At 31.7% G+C, this 21,638-nt stretch overlaps 3 protein-coding genes across 3 annotated transcripts; 1 reads left to right on the top strand and 2 right to left on the bottom strand.

Moving 5' to 3' along the window:
* Positions 1-256: 256 nt before the first annotated feature.
* On the bottom strand, positions 257-4,053 carry LOC110639743 (uncharacterized). Its single transcript, XM_021790818.2, has 7 exons — positions 3,367-4,053; positions 3,000-3,263; positions 1,699-2,215; positions 1,069-1,268; positions 855-967; positions 599-739; positions 257-511 (listed from the first exon to the last, which is right to left on the bottom strand). The coding sequence occupies exons 1-7, from the start codon at positions 3,907-3,909 to the stop codon at positions 430-432; spliced, it is 1,860 nt and encodes a 619-aa protein (XP_021646510.2). The 5' UTR covers positions 3,910-4,053; the 3' UTR covers positions 257-429.
* Positions 4,054-4,940: 887 nt separating this feature from the next.
* Positions 4,941-7,322, bottom strand: LOC110639759 (protein C2-DOMAIN ABA-RELATED 7). The gene is made up of 3 exons (XM_021790834.2): positions 6,807-7,322; positions 5,991-6,086; positions 4,941-5,450 (listed from the first exon to the last, which is right to left on the bottom strand). The coding sequence occupies exons 1-3, from the start codon at positions 6,915-6,917 to the stop codon at positions 5,142-5,144; spliced, it is 516 nt and encodes a 171-aa protein (XP_021646526.1). The 5' UTR covers positions 6,918-7,322; the 3' UTR covers positions 4,941-5,141.
* Positions 7,323-12,809: 5,487 nt separating this feature from the next.
* On the top strand, positions 12,810-14,312 carry LOC110639757 (uncharacterized protein At4g22758). The gene is made up of 2 exons (XM_021790833.2): positions 12,810-13,621; positions 13,877-14,312. Exons 1-2 carry the CDS (start codon positions 13,390-13,392, stop codon positions 14,053-14,055), a joined length of 411 nt encoding a protein of 136 aa, XP_021646525.1. The 5' UTR covers positions 12,810-13,389; the 3' UTR covers positions 14,056-14,312.
* The last annotated feature ends 7,326 nt before the right edge of the window (positions 14,313-21,638 follow it).

Raw genomic sequence — 21,638 nt, 5'->3', positions numbered from 1 at the left:
TAGGTAATTAATAACTAAAATATATATTTTTCTTTGAAAAATAAGAATAACAATATAAAATAATATGACTATTATAAATTTAATTTTATATAAAAATAAATTTAATAATTATTGAACTTATTCTCGTATATAATTCATGTGATAATCATTAATTGATAATAAGAGATGGAATATAAATTAATAAATAAATATAAATATAAGTAAATATATATCACTTATAGTATATGATAATTATTTTTTAATCAAATATAAATTATTTATATTTACCCTTTGATTTGATATAAAATAATAAACTACAGATGAAGGGTATGCTATAATTAGTTTGTATATTACAGAGTTGATGGATTTTCAATAGGAAACTGTACGTAGTATAAATTCTCTCTATAAATTGTAATTAAAGCCGTTCCAATTATTCATGAAAGCTTCATCTCATTTCACTAGTCCAGTCCTAGCATACTTGTCGATCTGAGAGATGTCTAAGATTTTGTCTACTCCACTTGCCTCGAGAAATCTGATAACATTATCAATCAATATAATATAAGCATTCACATAATTAAAAAATTATTTGCGTAGACCCAAATAACGAAATATCACATACCTGTCTCTAAGAACTTTTGTCATGGAATGGCATCCTCCAGGGACCATTGACTGCATATTTACAGCGATATTTGGATTGTGAATGCTCTGCCTCAGGTGTACCCAACCGTATTCTCTATTTTTTTTATCAGATACCTTAGCCCTGTTCTTGGAACAATATTTATACAACTTTTTAATGAAGAAACAACATATTCAAGAATCATATATACATGCAAATCCCAGAAGATTGCGAACTCTCATATTGGTTTTTACTACACCTGTACATGTAAGCATCCACAGCAGCTGGAGTGTCGTTTGTGTCCACGAGGCAGCCATCGCTTACCCAACAGTCTCCACAGGAGTCTAATTCCCAACCTTCGAGTTTTCCTTCCTACAAAGTGTGTCCTTATCCATGAATATTTAAAGCTATATGTAGATATCCATTTTAATGTTCACCAATTAAGAGGTTTCCTGTTATGGCTTTGTATGTACCTCAATGCAGCTTCGAAATTTTTCAATTGCCTCAATGGCTCTTGCTTTGGCGTCTCTAGGCTCAGAGATTATATTCATCCTTAGCTCTACCGATTCTAAAGGCTCTTCAAGATCTCTTATGAGACTGCCAATACCTGCATCTGATCCGTCTAGTTTCATACGCACCATTTCAATTATAATTTTTACCACCATGTAAGCCCCTGGAAAATAGAATTGTTAGTAATGAATAAAATTATTACAACTCAAAGTAGCTAAATTAAATACTAATTGTATCAAAGAAATTAGCATTATATTGGTCTATTTAATTGGATTTGCAATTATATTTTGAACATCTAATTTCTGTGAAATTCCTTGTAAATAATATAGCATATGTACTTAAACTGTATCAATTATACGCACATTACACACTTTGCTTTAAACCGTAATTTATAAAAAAAAAAAAAAACAATTATAATATAATATAAATCATATACAATTGAGAGATTTTAATTGTACGTGCATTACGCATGCAACTTTTACAGGTAGATTCTACAGAAACAAATATAATAATTTGTCAATCGTATTAGTATTTCTCTCAAATAATTCATTATTCAAGTATATAAATCAAGTAACAAGATGCACAAGACTTACCATCATCAAGGAAATGATTTTCTTTAAGAGCGCCATGTCCTGATGTTTCCATCATGAGATGCGTTTCAATGCCATCCCTATTAAGCTGGACACCTTTATCAATCACATTTCTATAACCAACACGATATAAGCAATGCTGTCCTCCTCTATCGGTAATGAATCTTGAAAGTGCCATGCTTGTTCGGGCATCGGTAACTATTGTAGTTCCAGGATGTTCCTTCAAAACTATAGCAGACATAAGAGCAATGAGCTTGTCACCGTTGATTGGGTTGCCTTTATTATCAACAACTCCACTGCGATCTACATCTGTGTCGAAAACAATTCCAAGGTCAGCTGAATTTTCTAGCACAGCAGTTCTAGTTAGTGCCATGGCTGTTTTGTCCCCAGGGTTAGGAATGTGGTTGGGGAACATTCCATCTGGGTTTAAGTGAAGTGAACCAAAGGTATCTGCTCCAAGCTTGTCTAGCACATCCCATGTGAAGAATCCTCCTGATCCATTTCCAGCATTTACAATTATCTGCAATTTTAGGAGATGATTGTAGCAACATGTAAAATCAACCTTGATCATATACAAATTCCTGGACTGGATAAGTTCATTTGAATCCTATTGGACGGTAGGATTAAATTACACATCAGTAAAGAACGCCAAAGTGAATATTAAACAAGGGGAGTTGTAGTCTTGTAGAGGCAAATACATATATCTGAAGAAGTCCAATAATATGGGCCTTATGAGTTATGCTGATGTTCATCGACTCCTTTTGGGTCTAAAATTTAATAGGGCATCAACGCAGATGATGATGAATGAGCCCAGCATGTCAGACCCAAAAAAACCCATGGACTAACAAAAACGAGCTACAGCTAAGTAACAGTTGAGTATATCGATCAAAATTCAATCCATTTGCATTTGAGAGTACTGGGTGATGGACTAAATCCCACATTAGATGCCAAAACAAGATGATTAAGGTCATTTTAATACAAGCAAGCTTATGCAAAAAGGATCAATTATGGGTCTTATAATGTTGATCTTCTTGTGTTGGGCCCATAAACCAAAATATGATTTTTTTTTTTTTCTTTTTGTCTTTTTTGAGCGTAAATAAGATGCAAGAAGTCAAAAACATATAACTATACAAGACAACGTATCAACCAAGTAGCTTAACTAGCGCCACATCTTTGCTCTGACTCCCAAAATTCCTAAGAGATGAAAGGATAATGCAATATGGGATAGGTGTGGGTTTGCACTCTTGCTGGAGAATAGGGAAGCAAACAGATTGTAACAGAGGCAAAAATAATTAAAAATAAACCTGAAATCCTTCAAGAGGGGTGTCATAGTGCAAGGGATGGTTCACTTTCTCCTTGATGATGTCCCGGAGATGCTTGGCGTAAGTGCTCATGAAATCAACTTTCTTTGGTGGAGTGTTGAGCATTGTCGACACTTTTGCAAGCCTATTTGCAAACTTCCGGGCTGCTTTGTCACATATCTCCTCAACCTCCGGCGAGGTTAGCCCTCCTCTCTTAGTGAAAAATTTTAAGCCATTACGAGTATATGGCAAATGCGACGCTGTCATCTGCAAAGCAACATTTTAGCATGCCATATTTCCCTTTGAAACTGATATAGATACACTCAGAAAAACTTTTCTATTTGAATAATTTGAGTGCTCTCTACTTTACCATTATGGATGCATCAAAGGCAAATGGAGGTAGCAATGTACTCATGAAACAAGCTGGAGTGGTGGCGAGTCCCATATCAAACACCATACAACCAGCACGAGCAAGGCCTGCAAACACAGCTACACTCAAAGAAGCTCCTGATTCTCGTGGGTCCCTACCAAGTGAGACCCTCACATCCTCAACCACTCGTCCTCGTTCCTTTTCCAAGCGCCGGATAACCCACTCACCAAAACTCTCAGCGATGGCTTCCACCGCCGGAGGAGTAAGATCCACCGTCCTACCCTTCTCGCCTTCCAGTGCTACCCCACGAACGTCGGAACCATTTTGAAGCCTCCTGATCCTATCCATTTCTTCATCAATAACAACTTCATTGTAGTTTGTAGTACTAGAAGATCTTATGCGTGCAACTTTAGTTGAGTGCAGTGAAAATGAAAATTTAAGATTAGCCTGAAATGAATTTGTTGGTGGTGATGATGAAGATGGGAAGCACGATCTTGGGGCATTGCTTTGCAGGGATATCGAGGATGTTGGAGTAGAAGCCATGAATTCTGAGCTGAACTTGGCGCTCTTAGTTAGCTAGTTTGAAAAGTTTTATTTCTTCAAGAGAGATTTTTTCGTACAAAGAGAGTAAGTTGGGAAGATAAAGTATTAACATTAACCAAATAAATTATAACCCTACAATTCGTAGCCATCCTTTGGAAAAGAAAAATATCTATCATACAAACTTCCAAAGGCCTGTAGATTTTTTTCCTCTCCTTTTGTCCTAGCCATGTCCTGTATTTTCTTTCATAAGATGTGGCCATGCAGAGTTGATATTCTCCATGTGTGATATGAACAAGACAAGGGGATATTCTATTATTCTTGCATGGTTCTCATTATAAGGGTTGCCAAAAAAAAAGGGAATAGCATTCATAGCAAGTAAAAACACAAGTCGAAATAACAAATTTGAAAGGATGGACGTCATGTGTGATGTTGATTTGTTTTCTTGATCTTGGCATATGAGATTTTGAGTTATTATATTGATTCTTACATTTGGCTTGCAGCCCCAAATTCCCAATAAACATGGCTGAGGAGACAGCATGACTATAATGGATGAATCCAATTTGGTTAAGATTTTTTTGGCCCAAGCCTAGATGCCCATTTTATCTGAATTTTTAGAAGCTCCACAATCTAGAGAACATATAGACACAGACACCACATTCCCAGCAGAGTATGTAATGATAAACTCAGGAAAATGGTTCCCAGTAGAGGATCATGTCCTGAATACTGAAACCAGGCAACTCATTCGCGCAATCACATTGCTTCAGCTGGTTCCATAGTGTTCTTCTAACTTTTCTATTTCATGGAAAGCACATATTCTTGCAAGTCATTGAGGTTTTATTGATGTGGTATGCAAAAACACACATTGCATAGGCAGTTTTTTTTTTTTTAAGTAGAGAATTATTATTAATTAAAAGTTCAGAAAAAACTTAGCATAAACATCACCTGCTTAAACCAAACCGATAAGCCACCCTTACCCCCAACTTGGGCAACAAAACCTGAAAAGAAGTTACAACACGAAAAACAGCGCAAGGTTGCAGAAAAACTGAGAGGTAAATAGGAACCAAATACACATGTGCCCACACATTATGCACTACATGATTCTCACTATTACATAGGAGCATAAATAGCTAAACATCTCTTTGTGTTTATTAAAGTTGCTAAATCTCATTTCAAGCAAGGTCCTGAAGCTTGAATATATACATACATCATAAAGTATGAGCAGATCAACATGTTTAGCTGCTACCTTCAATTTCCAATCCCTTGCTACCTGGAACATTGATCCACTTAATTTGAACCTCCACTTCACCACACTCTACATTTCTCAATCTGAGATGCATGTCCTGGGTGATTTCGCCATTGTTCCAAATGATATGGCTCTCGTCAGCAAGGCAGTTGTCCACTTTTGGAGGAACTTTTTTTACTACACAGCCATTTGGGAGATTTTGCAGGCCCATCTTAAGAATCTCTATATATGGTTTGATGTCAATTTCTGCATCGCCCATCTTGTCATCCTCAGTGAATGTGTCTTTGTCAAAAACTTCCTACAAAAGAATATAAAAATTGATGGAGTTAGTCAATTGGAGAAATCTGTAACATAAGCTTTCAAGATCTCTTTTCTGTAGCCATTCCAAGCAAGGAAGAAAGAGGAAATGACATTTCCTAAGCAAATTTAATCAAACCAGAACATCTAGTGCTCAAGAAAAGTTAATAGATGCTTCAAAAATAACAGCACCCAACAGCAGCAACAGCAGTAGCTAAGTCTTAATTCCAAATTAATTGAGATTAGCTATATGAATCATTTTTCACCATCTTCTGTTAAGACCAATTCCTCATTAATATTCAAAAATAACACTACCATTTTCAAAAAAATCTATTTAATCATTGATGAGGAAAATGCAGTCAGAGACACCAAATTATGGTCATTAGACCAATGAGAAATGTTTGCATAAGTTAGGCGTTAGGTTTATCTGTCTTTTTTTTTTTTTCGTTAAATAGGTTTAACAAGAAAATGGTTGGGACTTCTTGCCTCTTACTTGACTTTATATAAATAACAAAATGAATAATGCAGAGGAATTACTTACTAATTTTATTGGAACATTCAAATCTGTGATGGAAAGAGTTAATTCATCATTCCATTCAGGGTTGGAGTTATTTTTCTCCGTTCGAGTCTTCAGTTTCTGCATCAACACATAAGGGATCAGAAGAGAGTTACAATAAGAATATCATACAACCAAATATTTTTAGTTCTAAATTCACCTTGAAGAAAATAAAAAATTCCACATTACGATGGGCAATGAAAATGGCCACCGCTAAAGCAATATTTCTCTTAAGCTTCATGATTCGCTATTAAAAAATACTACCCTTTCTCTGGAGACATCTATGAAAAAAAGCAAACTCTTTTCTTCCTCTTCTTCTTTTCCCTCCCCAAATCTAACCCAACATGCCAAATTATGAAGTTTAAGCATCTATTAGATTATTATAACAAAAACCAACAGAGATTGAAGACCAAAAACTATTTAATACATTTTTTATAGAAAAAAATTATCTAAAACAGAATAATTTATTATTAAAAATATTAAAAAAATTGAAGAAAATAAATTACCAAACCAATTTCCCTCAATCATAATTAAATAGAGCATTACAAAAACAGGTAAAAGATGCCCAATTTCTCCTCAAAAGAAATGCAACTCTAAGGGAGTGAGAATATGATTCAAAGGCTAAAAACATATATATTATCTTAATTCAGCTAAAGAGGGTAATCTAAAACATTATTTCTTAAAAAAAAAAAAAAAAGATGAATCAGAAAATCAACTTAGAGAGATTGAATAGACTAAAAACATAAATTAAAGCAGATAAATTAAAAAAGAAAAGAAAATCAGAGAAAAGTAGAAGGAGACCTGGTGTCCCGAGGTGACGACCACATAAGGATCGCTACCACCATGATCACGAACTGCTAGATTTACCCCTCTTCTCACCCGAATCCTAAGAAGACCAAGAATGTTCTCCATTGCCAAAAGCTTGAGACGGAAACAATTTCAGATGACTCAAAATTTTTCAAAAGGCAATATTATATAAATTAGGCAAAAAAAAAAAGGGAAAGGAAAAAAATTAATGGGCAATCTGAGGAATGTAATTGGTTGATTGCAACGCGTGTAAATTATAGTTTCTAGAAAAGAATGTTAAGAATCAGAACAAAAGCCTCTCGCGATTGCACGTGTATGCCCGCGTGGCCACCGCTAATATGCTTGCTCTGCCCTTCTTTCAAAGTTGTAACAGGATCAGGAGTCCCACATCGAAGAAATATGCGAAGGCCTTCTGTTCCTCAGTCCCTAGGTCCTCATTGCTAAGCTTCTAGCTTTCAACGAACGCTCAGAACAGTGACGCGAGAATGCAATCCAAGGTGAAGGCTAATTCCTGGCCCACCCCTTCTGAGCCAGGAGTTTTTATTGTTATTATTATTATTTTATGAAACTGAGCCAGGAGTTGAATCCTGTGACCCTTGCAAAACCTTGGGTTAACTTGGTGTTCTTAGACCAGAGGAGCTCCATCTCAATGTGGTGCAAGAATAACGGGCCAGTGTGCCCGTTGAGCCCCATGGCCTCATGGGCTCTGCTGACTAGACCATAATTTTTTTTTCCTTCTTTTATTTTTTTTTCCAATTTTCTGCTTTTTTTTTTATCTCCAATATTATTAAATTTTTTATTTTATTTTGTGAGGAAAGAAAATACCATATAAAATCTTTGGTCTTTTTTTTATCTCTTTATGTAATTTTAGTATACTATTATTTTTTTAGAAATTAAAAAAAAAAACTAATTTTTTATGAAAATAAAGAAAAAATAATCTAATGTTGATTAGCAATGATTATTTTTTTAAAAAGTAGGACTTAATCGAAAGAAAAAATATTTAATTATAAGAATAATAAAATTTTATGATTATAAAAATTAGTCAATGTCCTTATGATACTGAGTGACAATATTTACTATATATAAATTAATTTTGAAGTATTAAGAATATTTATTATTATTATTATTATTATTATTATTATTATATGACGCATTCTAAGTTATTATTATTATTTAAAAATAAAATGATCATGATAGACTGTGTTATAAGTGTAAAAAAAATATAAAAAATAAAACTTTAAAATTTTTATTTTATAAAATTAATTAAAATAAATATAAAAAGTAATAAAGATAGTATTAATGCGGATTGAGAGTATTTATCTTACACATAGAATAACATCTATATATATTTTTAATTGTATTTTAAAATTTATTAATGAGACTTTGAGGTTAAAGTTTAGTGTTTGGTGATGAGAAAATAAAGAAACATCTAAATTTTTAAAGTGTTCTTTTATAAAATTATTTTTTTTTATTTATTAATAATATAAATTAATATAATTTATTTATAAACTTAATTATTAAAATATTAAAATTAAATTTATTTATTCAATGGACCTTAAATAACCACCAGATTAATTTTTAAGGGTTAAAATTTCCTTTTTTTTAATTCTTTAACTAAGACTTAATGATATTAAGCACTTGAAATTCTTAAAGTTATTTTTAAAATTTTAAAGGTTTAAATGACCATTTTAAAAAAATTTAAGGGTTTATGTGACCCATTTAATTTTCAGAACTTAATTGACTATAAGTGTTTAAAAGGAATTTTTACCTTTTTACTAATATATAAAACTCATTCTCTTCAATTTAAAAAACAACAAAAATTTTATATCCACATTAAGAAAACATCTAAGATTATTTTATAAATTTTCTATTTATATATTACACTTCTCTCTCTTAAATTAAGGGTGACTTTTTTTATGAGAAAGTATAAAAAAAAAAAGAGTATTATATAATTTTATATTTTAAAATTTCAATTTTAAATTTTATCAAAATAATATTCTAATTTTTATCTTTAATATCGCAGTTAAGATGAATTAGTCGGCGTCTGTAGGTAGGTAAAAAACCAAGATCATGAGAACATCTCCTCAACCTTTTAACTTGTTAGATACCGATGGATAGAAGATGATCAATCTAGGTAACAATCACAAAATATCTTATTCGCATATTATGTAGCCTGTCGTCATTAGGTTGGATCAGAACTCAGAAACTTGGCGAATTGCGTGGGGATCTTTTCCTGGGTGACAGAAAATGCATGTGGAGGGCCCCCAACAGGACAATAATCTCTACTCTTTTAGGCCGAAACTATTTATTTTATAATCACATGGAAGTGGAAACGGTTATTGTTTTTAGATACATTAAAATTATATATATAAAAAAATAAAATTAAGAATTTATTAAAGAGAATTTTAGATTTTTATTTTTTATAGAAAATAAGATAAAATATAAAAAATGTGCTTATCTATCAATGATAAAAATAATTTTATAATTTTCAAAATTACATATTATTCATATATATATTTTAAAACTAAAATATAAATTATTATAAAATATATTTTAAATTTATTTTATTATCAACATTTTTAATATATATTATTTATTTTATAATAATATGATTAATTTTTATATTGCAAATAAATATATCTTTTTAAATAATAATTCAAATTTTAATTATGAAAATTTATAGTATAATTGAATTATAAAAAAGTCATCATTTTTCATGTAAAAAAATTAAAACTATATATATATAACTTTTATTATAAAAAATGAAAATTAAAATTTAAAACTATTTTCTAAATTTTAATTATTCTAAAATTTTGAAAAGCTAATTTTTACATGAATATAAACTTTGTTTTCTAGTTAAAAAAAAATCAGAAAACTATTTCAATTTTCTATAAATGAAGAGGCCTTAAAGTATATAGTTATATGATTACATGTTGGTTTTATTAAATTTGAAGTAAATTAAATGAATTAGCATAAAAAAATTTAAATTATTCTTTAAATATATACCAGACAAAGAAAATGAATGAAGTACCAAAGTTGAATTAATGTAATTTCAATTTTTAAAGCAAACTTAAATGCGCGGTAACGAGCGTTTGATAGTCGAAATTTATATAAAAAAATAAAAATAAAAATATTAAATTTTAATATTTCATTTATTTGAAAATGTTAGGGTAACTGCCAAAAAAAACTTTTTGTATCTTTCAAATTTTTGTGATTTTACCTCTTGGTATGAAAATTATTAATTAAATCTTAAACTTTTTAATTTTTGCTAATTCTACTCTACTATTAAAAAAACTATTATCTCACTAATAGAAACACTATGTCAGACGCCAATAAGTATAACCTAATTGTAGTCTACATAAAAGAGGAAGACATATCTTCAAATAAAAGAAAAAAATATGTTTAATTCAATGTAAATATCTTGTATTAATATATATTTGAGAAGTTGCATTTAAACAGTTCTTTAGTGTTAGCAGATGAAATAAAAATATAGGATTAAGATACTTAAAGAAACTGAAAATATATATTTTTTGATAATAACATATTATTTTAATATACTAATATGAAAAGTATTGTATATTATTAAAGTTACATTATTATGTAGCGTTTACATGCTGTTTCTGTTAGTGAAATAACAATTTTCTTAATGGTTATGGTAAAATTGGTAGGAGTTAAAAACTTTAGGATTAATTAATAATTTTCATAGTATAAAAAGTTTTAAGTAATCGCAAAATTCTCAATAAATTGAAAGAAAAATTTTACCATATAGTCATACGACTGGCCATGTTATATGGTAATGAGTATTAGACACCAAAAGAGTTATATGTGTCCAAGATAAGAGTTGCAGAGATGAAAATATTAAGGTGGATGAGTGGTCATACTAAACTAGATAAAGTCCATAATGAGAGTATTAGAGAAAATGTAAGAGTGGTGCCAATTGATGATAAGTTGAGAGAAAGAGATTGAGGTAGTTTGGTCGTGTGAAGCGTAAACATACGGATGCTCTAATTAGACAAGTAAAGCCCATTAGGTTAAAGGATAAAAAGAAAAGAAATAATAGATCTAAACTGACTTTGAGGAAAGTAATATAATATGACTTATAAGCATTACACATTTTCGAGAATTTAACCTAAAATCGTTTAGAATTGAGAAAGAGAATCCATATAGCAAACCCCAAATTATTGAGATAAAAAACTTAGTTGAGTTGAGTTGTATAGTACAGAGTAGAGCTGCAAAAATTTGAAAAGTATAAAGTTTTTTTTTTGACAATTATCCTAAAATGTTATGTTTATGAGAAGATTTAACTCTTAAATTTATGCCCTCACTTCTATTTTTATACTAGGATATTTATGCATTAATAAGATAAGTATTGTGATAATTTATTTCATATTTGATGTAGTATCACATTGAAAAATTAAAATATGCAATCAATATATATATATATATATATATATATATATATATCCTAGTACAACACTAACTATATCTGCTAAAGATATCATTATTCAGGATTCTAAATCCTATTATTATTGGAGTTCCCTCTATCAATTTAACCTTTATAATTTTTCTAATCAATTTTACATATTTTTAGTGAACCTCTGATTTATTGTTCTTTATTTTGCAAGTCTATATCTGTAAAAATTAATTTGGGTATAGTCTAATTAAATTGATTTGTTACAACTTTCATCAAAGGAGCTTATAATGACATAAAAGTGAATCATAAAAAATTTAATTAGATAATCGTTTTTCTTCACTATGTAAGAAATAGAATAGTTTTTTTTTCAAAAAAAAAAAGAATAGTTTTAAAAAAAATGTAGAAAATAGAATATTTCAAATTGGCGTTTTCTTTTTTGGAAATTTAAACTTTTAAGGAAAAAAAAATGATACATCTCAATGAATTCATTAATTATTACCCAATTTGTTAACTTTTTTTTAAATAATAATAATAACCCAAACATAGAAGCTTATTTGCGCAGGGCAAGTATAATAGAGAAGCAAAAAAGCTACAACCATCGAAATTGTGCCAAATAATTGGTGTGGTCCTTATCAAGAGAAGGATGTTAATAAACACGTACTCCCATAACAGGAAATGAGATATTCAGATACGACATAGTTTTGTTTTTCTTCTTCTTCGACCGCACGGACTTCGACCAGCGACTCTACACATTTGCTAAAAACATAAATCTGGACCACTTGCCCACTGTTGCTGTAACCAAGATCGATCCACTTCAGATTTTCTTCCTAATACTGTGTCATTTTCATATTTTTAATTTTCCTTCCTATATATATATATTAAATTAATAATTAAGTATATTATTTTGATGGAATAATTTACTATATAATAAAAAAAAAAGAGTTCTAGCTGTTTTCCATTTAAAATTTAATATTACGTTAATGCAGAATTTCTTGCAGTCCAAGAGAGTTGAATATGATAAGATTTCTCTTTCTATGTTTATTATACGAAAACAAAATTCTTATTCTTTAAATTACAAACCACTGAACATGGGAATCTGTAGATTAGTCGCAAATTTGGAGTTCACCGTTGGACTCCAAAAGCAAAGGCAAAAGGCATCTAATTCAGTAAAACTATTTAAAATTTTCTTTTATTTAAAATTATTTATTATATTTTTATTTTGATTAATTATTTTTTTTAATTTATTTATTATATGTTTAAGATGATTAATTATTTTTTTAATTTTATTTTTTATTTTTATTAAATTTAATAAATATTTATATAAAAAATAACTGTATGAGATAAAAAAAGATAATTTAATTAATTAATATCACATTTTTATAAAATTAAAATTATTTAATTATTTTTTACATCATTATATAAAATTTAATTACTATAAATTAAAAATGGAGGAATTAATTCAAACTAAAAACTGTCATGAAATTATTATTTTTTTTTAAAAAGAATTATTTTTATTTTTTAAATAAAAACAGTTAAAAAAATTTTAATTTAAACAAGAGGAAAACCCTAAAGCAACGCGTTTCCTCAAGGTCGGCGCATAATAGCAGAACAGAACACGCTAAGAAAAATTCAAAAACCAATTTAACCACACAAACCCTAACCCTAGCCCCATCTTCAACCCCTTCTTCTATATAAATAATCCAAAGCCCAAATCACCATTGTCAATTCTCCTCTCCTCTGTTTCCTTTCCTCAAAGGAAAGCTACTCCTTAACCTTAGCTATCGGAAACCTTCCCCTGTTTCTTCCTTATCAGCGAAATAGATCACCCAAAGAAACCAGACCTTTTTGTTGTCTTTGTGAATGGTGGAAATCTTAAGCACTAGTAATTACATGCTCTCCCTTTGCCAATCAAGGGCGGGCGTTGTCTCTGCTGCCTTCGCTTTCGCTTTTGGATCTTGCAAGGAAGGCTGGTACTATCGCTGTCTCGGCGTCGACCCCTGAACTCGCCAATCCATATCGAATTTCAGTGTTTTACAGATTTTCTTTTCGATAAATTAAAAAAGAAAGAATCCAAATTCTCTGTTTTTAACCATTATTTGATCTTCATTGAGATCTTCTTTTATCTGTTTATTTTTTTTTTCGATTTGCTTGAAAAAACAAAAAATGTTGCTTTACAAACCCAAGAAGAATCAGCCCGCTAAGGGCAACAGGCTCTTGATCAGTGTGACGGTATTGGGGAGTGCGGGACCGATCCGATTTGTGGTGAATGAGGAGGAGCTCGTCGCTACTATTATTGATACCGCGCTCAAGTCTTATGCGCGTGAGGGTCGGCTTCCAGTCCTTGGCTCTAATCTCAACGATTTCTTTCTTTATTGTTCCAATGCTGGGTCAGATGGTAAGCAAATTCTGAACCCTCTTGTAGTTTGTTTTCCCTTTTTTTTTTTTCGAATTTGAGACTGTCAATTTTTTAATCAGAATCTCCACAAAAATTGGAACTTTTTTAGATTACGTTGTAATTTAGTTGTTCTTATGATTTTTTGTTATGTTTGTTGTGGGGTGTTGAAAACCTATCTGAACTGGATTGTAAATTTTGATAATTGGAACTGCAATAATATTGGGATTATAACATTTTTGTTGAATTCTATTGCAGCTCTGAGCCCATGGGAAACAATAGGATCACTGGGCTCTCGCAATTTTATGCTATGCAAGAAGCCACAGCCGGTGAAGGTGGACAGTGATGCAAGATCAAATTCAGCAATTGCTAAGGGGAGTGGGAGTTGGAAATCATGGATTAACAAGTCCCTCAATCTTAAGATCTCTTCTCATTAGTTGAGTTTCAAGTAATGGAAGATACCACCTCATTATCAATTTCCGACAAATGGAATTATTTATCCCGTTACTTTATTTTTTAATTTTAGTGAATTGTAGGGTAGAATTTGGTCATCTTGGTTATGTTTGCTTGGCTATTATCAGATCGCTGTTCTGGCTTGAGTCAGAAACCTGAAGAGTTGGTATTCAGGGAATAAATTTGTATTCTGAGAAGTTTTGCTTTGGAATAAAAAAAGGCATATTTTTTTGGTGTCTTAGTAAGCTCTCTTATTATTTTCAATGAATGGTTGAAATTTCTCAAGCTGTTGAAGGGATATTCTTGCACAGAGTGGGAATGCAATTGCCTTCATCCCCTATTTGCAGGGTTTTTGATAGCAGGAATTTGTTTTCACGCAAGAATAGGATGCTGCAATTCCACGCAGGAAGAAAGAAGCTGCCTTTGCGTGTTAAAACATTGAAAGTTATCCTATAATTTTAATCATGCGGTTGTTGAACCGAATGACGTTGCAAAACTCTAGTTAAAACACGCACGTTGACCAGTGGTTTTTGCAGCCCCTGTGTGTATTTTTTTTTCAAAAAAAAATTCTTAACTTTGAAACTCGCTGGTGCTCTCCGATCGATCCCTCTCTGACGTAATTAGGTAAGTAGGGCAGGGATGCTGAAGTTTAGTGATTAGAGTTTGCTTTTGTCAACTCTAGTGCATTCTTGTTGGGTGTTTGTCAAAATGGACAAATCTTTTTGTCTGGTTGTTTGCATTTTTTTTTCTTTCTTTTTTCTTAATTCAAGTTGAACCGACTCATGGCAGTACCCCGATGCATTTTGCTTGTATGCTTGTGCCCTGCGTCAACAATAGTGGGCTTGCACTCGCTGTACACTTTTCCTCGCGTCCATGTTTTGGCGATTAAGGCACAGAAGCACAGCAATTTGCTTGGCTGGGGGACGGCTAATGAAACAAGAAAGACGGCGGCTCCCAAGCATTTCACTCTGCACGAGAAGAAGCTACTCCTATGTACAGCTTGCAATTCATATGTGTGTGTGTTTTTTTTTTTAAGTTAGAAATGAATAATGAATTTTAATAAAAACGTAGCCTTATTTCATTAAAGATTGACAATTAAGAATATATCTCATTATAAATAAAGTTATAATCAAATGAATCAAATTTTCTATTTGATTGAAAACATTAGTTTAAGGCACCAAAATCATATCATTGTGTCCTTATTTAGGAGAAAAAAAATGAAAATAATTAAATAAAATAAATTCATGATAGAGACGATATATATGTAGTGTGAAAAAATATCTAGGAAAAAGGCAGGGTTGATGCAGATGCAAGTAACCTGTCTATTTTCTTATGAAAGGGAAAAGGAACTTGTTCATCATTGTACAATAATGTTCACGGAAAGCATACGACCTGTCCTTGTGAATTTTATAATCATCGCAGCATTTCAAGCTTGTGCTTTCACACTTAACCTGCCCTATTGCTTAGTATTGTGATTTATATTTTTATTTTTTAAAAAGTAGTTTTAAATATTATTTAAAAAATTAATTCGACTATTTTGTATTGCGACTTGAACTGATTTTTAAAAAATGTTATGAATTTTTTTTTTATAATAAGAGATAGAAATGAATACTATTCTTATTCCTGTATAATCAACAACAATAACTTTTAAAAGACGAATTAATAGAAAATCAAACAAAAACTTTAAGTAAATCCAGAGTCCCGTTGATCTGCTCGAGTTTCCTGGTGTTTTTTTTTTTTTTTTTTTTTTTTTCAAAGAGTTTCCAGGTGTTACGTCAAGGGGAATGACGGGTCCATGGTGTTGGTTTGCAGCATTGGGTAGCTGCTCTATGATCGAGGGGAATGGACGGAGGTTTATGGCATTGGGTTTGCAGGCCTGTAGTCGAGAGGTGTGGTACCATGTGAAGGGGATGGCATGGCAGAGGTTGTGCTGGTATGTAGAGATGACGACGAAGAAGGAAGACGCAGGTGTTGTTAAAGGTGGTGAAGATAGGAATTGGTGCTTCATTGTTAAATTTGGTGGTTCTTTTTCTTTTTTTTGTGGTGTTTGATTGTAAGGAATTTAATTTTGGATGGATGATGATGCAGTAGGCAGAAGAAAGAAAGAAGAGAGAGAGAGAAAGAGAGAGGAGACAACAGGAGAAGAGAGAAATTTTTTATTGTGTTAAATCTAAAGTCGAGATCTCCAACAAAATCCAACCAAAATGACTTGTAGCAGCATTAAATTAAAATTTGATATTGTTATGGTGCAAATTGAAGCTAGAAATAAAGTTGAAATAAGTTGAGGAAGGATTGATGAAATTATACTTGAACTTGTGTATGCTGTTGACCTAACAACTCGAGGATAATTGAATCTAATCATATAACCCAAAAATCAACTCTTAAGATCAGTAATACAGAATAAATCATCAGTTCATTTTCGACATGGACTCATATACACTTTGTGAGAGATAGAGGCAGGCTTATTGCTGGTATGGATCATAATAAGAAAATAGAGATAATGAATGTTTTGGTAGACCCACCAACTCTTGCACAAGAATAACTGTAGCAGGCAGCTTTATATGCCAAGCTAGCATGAGTTGTTTTGATCAATGTGTGTTTGTGGGTTGTGGCCATAATCCTCAATTCCGACTTATAACAGAGGTTCACTTGCCTATACATTCTCTTTTTTAACTTGCCTATTCTCACTTCTTTCTACTGATTTTTGTCCATTTTATTTGCTCTTATTTTGCTTGAACTAAGTTTTTATGCCTGCATTGCAGGTGAAGCACGTGATAACAAGAAGAGGTGTGAAGAAAATGGTAACAAAGTCTTTATCCTAGCCATGGATGGACACCCTGCTCCTTGTCCAAGCAAGAATCCACCATGCCAGTTTTTCTTGTCCTCTCATGGAGATCGCTAGCTCCCTTTGAAGATATTGGATGTGACAGCATAAGCCTTGAGCATGTGCTTTTTAATCTTTGATGTGCACTTTTGAGCTAAATATATGGATCCAGGGTCCACACCCCACACCTCTTCTTTCGCGGTCTATAATTACAAAAATCATAATACAACATTAATCACCCTTCTGAACTTTAAAGCAAGTTCTTCAAGAATTAAAACTGTGATTGCTTCTTGTGTTAATGCAATTAGGCAAATGATCTCAGTAATTCCTGTTTAATTTTTCTTCAATAATCTTTATTTGAAAAAGAAATTGCATCATATAATAAACAAACCCAAAAGAAACTGCTTACCATTAAGCTTTGTCTGTCTCTTTTCCTGTCCTGTCGTTGTCCGGGTGAATATCTTGTGGGTTTTTTGTTCTTGTTTTCCTTCAGAACAGAAAAGAAAAGAACATAAAATATGTGGAGAACAGAGGTGCTCATTGAAAAAAAAAAAATCTTGGGAAAGCTTCAATGGACCCATAGTGGATTTATTGAAGAGAGTAGTCAATTTTGATTTGAAAAGCAAATGAACTTATCACACTATTGCTTACAGACAGAGCAATTTGTGCACTCAAATTTCTACTGAGACGCAACTTTCATTACTTTCAGTATCAATCTTGGTATTTCTTTCATTAAAAGTTCACACTCCTCATTTGCTTAATCACAACTACGAACTACCCTAGCAGAATTCATTTTCCCAAACAAAAAAAAAAAATACTAGAATTGCGTAGAGAGACTGCCCATCTCTGCTTCATAATTTTTCATGACATCAGCCACTGAATTAAGCCCTTCTTCTTTGTCATTCCAGGCCGATGAATGTTGGGTTTTAATATTTGATATTGGAGACAAAGGCAAGCTACATCACAGGGCAAATAAGCATTCCTTGTTTTGGACTTGATTGGTCTTTTTTTAATTAAATAATTACTCTTGAAATTTCGTAAAAATCATGGTTTAACTCTCTATTTAAAAATGAAACAATTTGATCCATAAATTTAATTTTCTGAACAGGTTAATTCTTTTGTCCACAATTGAATCATGTTCAAGATAAGTATAGCTTTTCCCTCCGTCTCTCTCTTATCACTTGTCTTTCTATCTCTCTCTCTTAATTCTGTCTCTCCCCATCTTAATTATTTGGGCCAGTTCAGTTTATCATTGTCATCACAAAATACAAATTCAACAAAATGACATATCAACCAAATATCAAAACACAAATTCATAAAATTTATTCTCCATATAAAGCAAAATTTTTTACTCCGCATTTACTGTAAATCGGCTACCGACACTCTGGACGAGCTGCTATCATCGCTCCTCCTAGTTCTCTTTACTGTCTAAATGGAATCATCCGCTTGTCGGAGTTCATGGTGGTTTTTTTTTTTTTTTAATGAAAAATGAGGGCCCTCCTAGTGTAATGGTCATAATCTTCTTAGGCTCGAATCATTAGTTGATATCCTCAATTTAATCCAATTTCAAAGTAAAGAACCTGTTACCGAACCTGAAATAGCACCCGTAAAATGAATCATTGGGCAACCCGTCGCCAACTCCCACTTGCACTCCTAAGTAGAGATAATATTTAGTTATCATGCTCAATGCTAGTGAGGGGAGTCAAAATAGGGGTGGGATAGGACTGTCTGACCAGGTTAACCACCAAGCTACAACACTCGATGGTGGAATTCATGGTGGTTGTGCCATGGGTTGGGTGAGGGAAGAAGGGAATTATAATGAGTAAGATATCTGTAATTTCAACTCAATTAAAATGTATAATAATTGAATTCACTCCAAGCTTCATTAAAATTTATTCAAAATTATCTATACCCATTTTAAACTTAATTAGCTTTATTTATTTTAATTAATAATCTATATAAAAATTTTTATTAATAATTTATATTTTAAAATTAATAATTTCATAAAATACTTAAATTCTCTTTATTTAAAATATAATTTAGAAAAATTTAACTATTATCATAAAAATATATTTTTGTATTAAATTATTTATTTATACAAGATTTAGTAACAAGTTTCCAATACATAAAATTTAAACCCAACACAAGTATTATTTCTCAAATAACTAAACTTAAATCTAATTATATACTATTCAAACCACGGAATGGCAATGAGTAAAATATCATTAAAAATTACCCTACTCAAATCCGAACTCGAATAATATTTTTAACACTTGAATTTATTTCAAACTTAATTAAAACTTATCTTTAATTACCTAAGTTCATCCCAAATCTGATTATTATTACTTAAAAAATACTAATATAACATCCTTAATTTTCAAATAATTATTTTATATGTAAATATTTTATTCTAACCCTGGTGTTATGGGCTTTTTGTTTGCTGGTTTTTCAACCACCGCAAGTGCACGGATCGCTAATAAGTAATAAAGTAGTGAGTAAAGTATCATTCCCACGAGGAATTAATTAGCAAGTACCAGGCTACACAGCAATTTTGACTATTTAGACGATCGAATATAGATAGAGAATGAGTTAAACCTAGTTTAGACATTGAAAGTAAATTTTGAATTAAACTATTTATAAAAGCAATTTCAGAATTAGGATTTCTTTCTGCAATCATACTATGGATTTTAATCTTGTCTATTCATCGGATTGAGAATAGTTGCCTTGATGAAAATTAATCCTAAGATATCCTGAATCCTCTCTCAAGGCACTCATGGTGTATTTTAATTAACCTAAACCCTACTTTCGTGGTGATTAAATTAATTAAAATCTTTTAAGATCTATGATTAATTTTGGAACTCCACAAAAGTCATCAGCCTATCTCTAGGTTAGATTTCCTACGTTCAAAATCTCGATTTTCTAATATTAATCTTTACCTTTCAGTCCTTCATTTAATATTTGCAATCAATACTAAGTGGGTACCAATACATAGCATGCATTGTAACACCCTCCCTGTAGCAACTCCGTATATTCTACTGTTCCGCTGATCAGTGTCGGTCCGGACAGCTAGAACATCCGGAAAAATATTTAAACTAAAGAGAGGAGCCATAATTAACTCAAATATTAATAAGAAAAATTTAGAAATAAAATTTTAGAAATAAAATACAACCAAGTTAAATGAGCCGGTGCCCAAGCGATGGGTAACCTAGGAGGAAGTGGCGATTCTCACAACTAGGAGCCCTAGACCTGGGGAAAAATTCATAAAATAATTTTTGGGACTCCTGAGAAGGGTAATTGAAGTTCCTATAGCATTAGAATGCCAAGAAAATGCTTAGAAAAATTTTTCAATCGGTACAGACAATTTTAGTCTGTTAAGCCAAACGAATGGCATTTTGGTCATTTCGTCTTCAGAGATGATTTTTAGCCGGCTTGTCCAGTTAAGTAAATAATTATTATGACATAAAATATAAATAAATATTGCTAAAAATTAAATTGAAATTGAGTAGAAAAGAAAGAAAAAGAAAATAGAATCAAATACCCAATTATGACATCATGTATATGCAAGCATGATGCAATAAAATTTGTGGGCCAATTAGAATTCAACAAGCACACATTAAAACAATTAAAAGGAGATAAAATTTGAAAAAAATCAGTTGTCTTCCTCCCTTGTTTCATCCAGCCGAGACCCTTCCCTAAACCTTTTCCACCATTAAAGCTTTCTCAAAGCTTATATCCCATGCAATTCTACCATAAAAACCCTAGCCTTCACAAAAAATTAACCTAGCACCTTGAGGAAGCTTTAGGCAGCAAAAATTTGAAGAAAAATTGAAGTTGTAACAAGCCCAAAGAGTATCCAATTCAAGGTTAGTGCACTAAATAATTTCTTTTCTTTCTTTAATCTTGTAAGCATGCTAAATCAAGTAGAAATTGTGTGAAATTAAAAGAAAAACTTGAGTAAATGAAATCTCTAAATTTGACAGCCATGAGAAAGTTTCAGGATTGTTGGTTTTTGATGAAATTAAGTGGCTTAATTATGTTATTGATGAGTATAGATGATGGATAAAGTGATTTGGTATGAGTTTGGTGTGTGTATGCCATGAAGTGGAAATTGGAGTTATGGTTTGAGTATGAAATTGAGACTTTGATCATGCAATGGTGAAAGTAAGTTTTAATGGTCAATTAGTGACCATTTGGTTATGTTTGAATGAGAAATGAAGTGGTTTGTGTAGTGGGAATTGAAGTTAGTGTTGCTGCCTTGGCTGACCTGCAGGATTGACCATGAGTCCAGTAGGTTTGGGCAGCAATAACTGGAGTTGTAGAGGTTCAATTGGTGAAAGGCTAATTGGACATGAAACTAGACACATAATGGCATAATTTTGGTGAAGGAACCTTGCCCAGAAAACCAAACTAAGTTGACCTAAAAATTGCCCTAATCCGGGTGACTTGCATTCTGCCTGGGCAAAATGACCAAATGAATAGTGCTTATTCATTTGGTCATAACTCAGTTTAGAAAGGTCCAATTGACCTGAAATTTTACCAGCAGAAAGCTGAGACATAGACCTACAACTTTCATGAAGAACACAAATCAAAATTCTGACCATAACCTAATCATATTGCCAACTAAACTTAGGTTACCAAATCTGGCAGAACCAGTTTTGCCCAGAATTTTAGATTCTGTCCAATCCGGCCAGTTATGGTGTTTAGGCCATAACTTGAGCTACAAAACTCTAAATGGAGTGATTC

Source organism: Hevea brasiliensis, chromosome 18 (genome assembly GCF_030052815.1).
Source record: "Hevea brasiliensis isolate MT/VB/25A 57/8 chromosome 18, ASM3005281v1, whole genome shotgun sequence".
NCBI lineage: Eukaryota > Viridiplantae > Streptophyta > Magnoliopsida > Malpighiales > Euphorbiaceae > Hevea > Hevea brasiliensis.
The sequence above is the reverse complement of the archived record's forward strand: the minus strand, read 5'-3'. Positions and strand labels throughout refer to the sequence as shown.

Bases quoted from the DNA above. Each gene is read 5' to 3' on its own strand.
- LOC110639759 (XM_021790834.2), bottom strand. From the start codon at position 6,917: ATGGAGAACATTCTTGGTCTTCTTAGGATTCGGGTGAGAAGAGGGGTA. The intron at 6,087-6,806 runs GTCTCCTTCTAC...GTGTTGATGCAG, and splicing joins TCGTCACCTCGGGACACCAG to AAACTGAAGACTCGAACGGA. The intron at 5,451-5,990 runs GTAAGTAATTCC...ATTCTTTTGTAG, and splicing joins TGAATGTTCCAATAAAATTA to GAAGTTTTTGACAAAGACAC.
- LOC110639743 (XM_021790818.2), bottom strand. From the start codon at position 3,909: ATGGCTTCTACTCCAACATCCTCGATATCCCTGCAAAGCAATGCCCCA. The intron at 3,264-3,366 runs GTAAAGTAGAGA...GTTGCTTTGCAG, and splicing joins CCTTTGATGCATCCATAATG to ATGACAGCGTCGCATTTGCC. The intron at 1,269-1,698 runs GTAAGTCTTGTG...TCTATTTTCCAG, and splicing joins AAATCATTTCCTTGATGATG to GGGCTTACATGGTGGTAAAA.
- LOC110639757 (XM_021790833.2), top strand. From the start codon at position 13,390: ATGTTGCTTTACAAACCCAAGAAGAATCAGCCCGCTAAGGGCAACAGG. The intron at 13,622-13,876 runs GTAAGCAAATTC...ATTCTATTGCAG, and splicing joins TTCCAATGCTGGGTCAGATG to CTCTGAGCCCATGGGAAACA.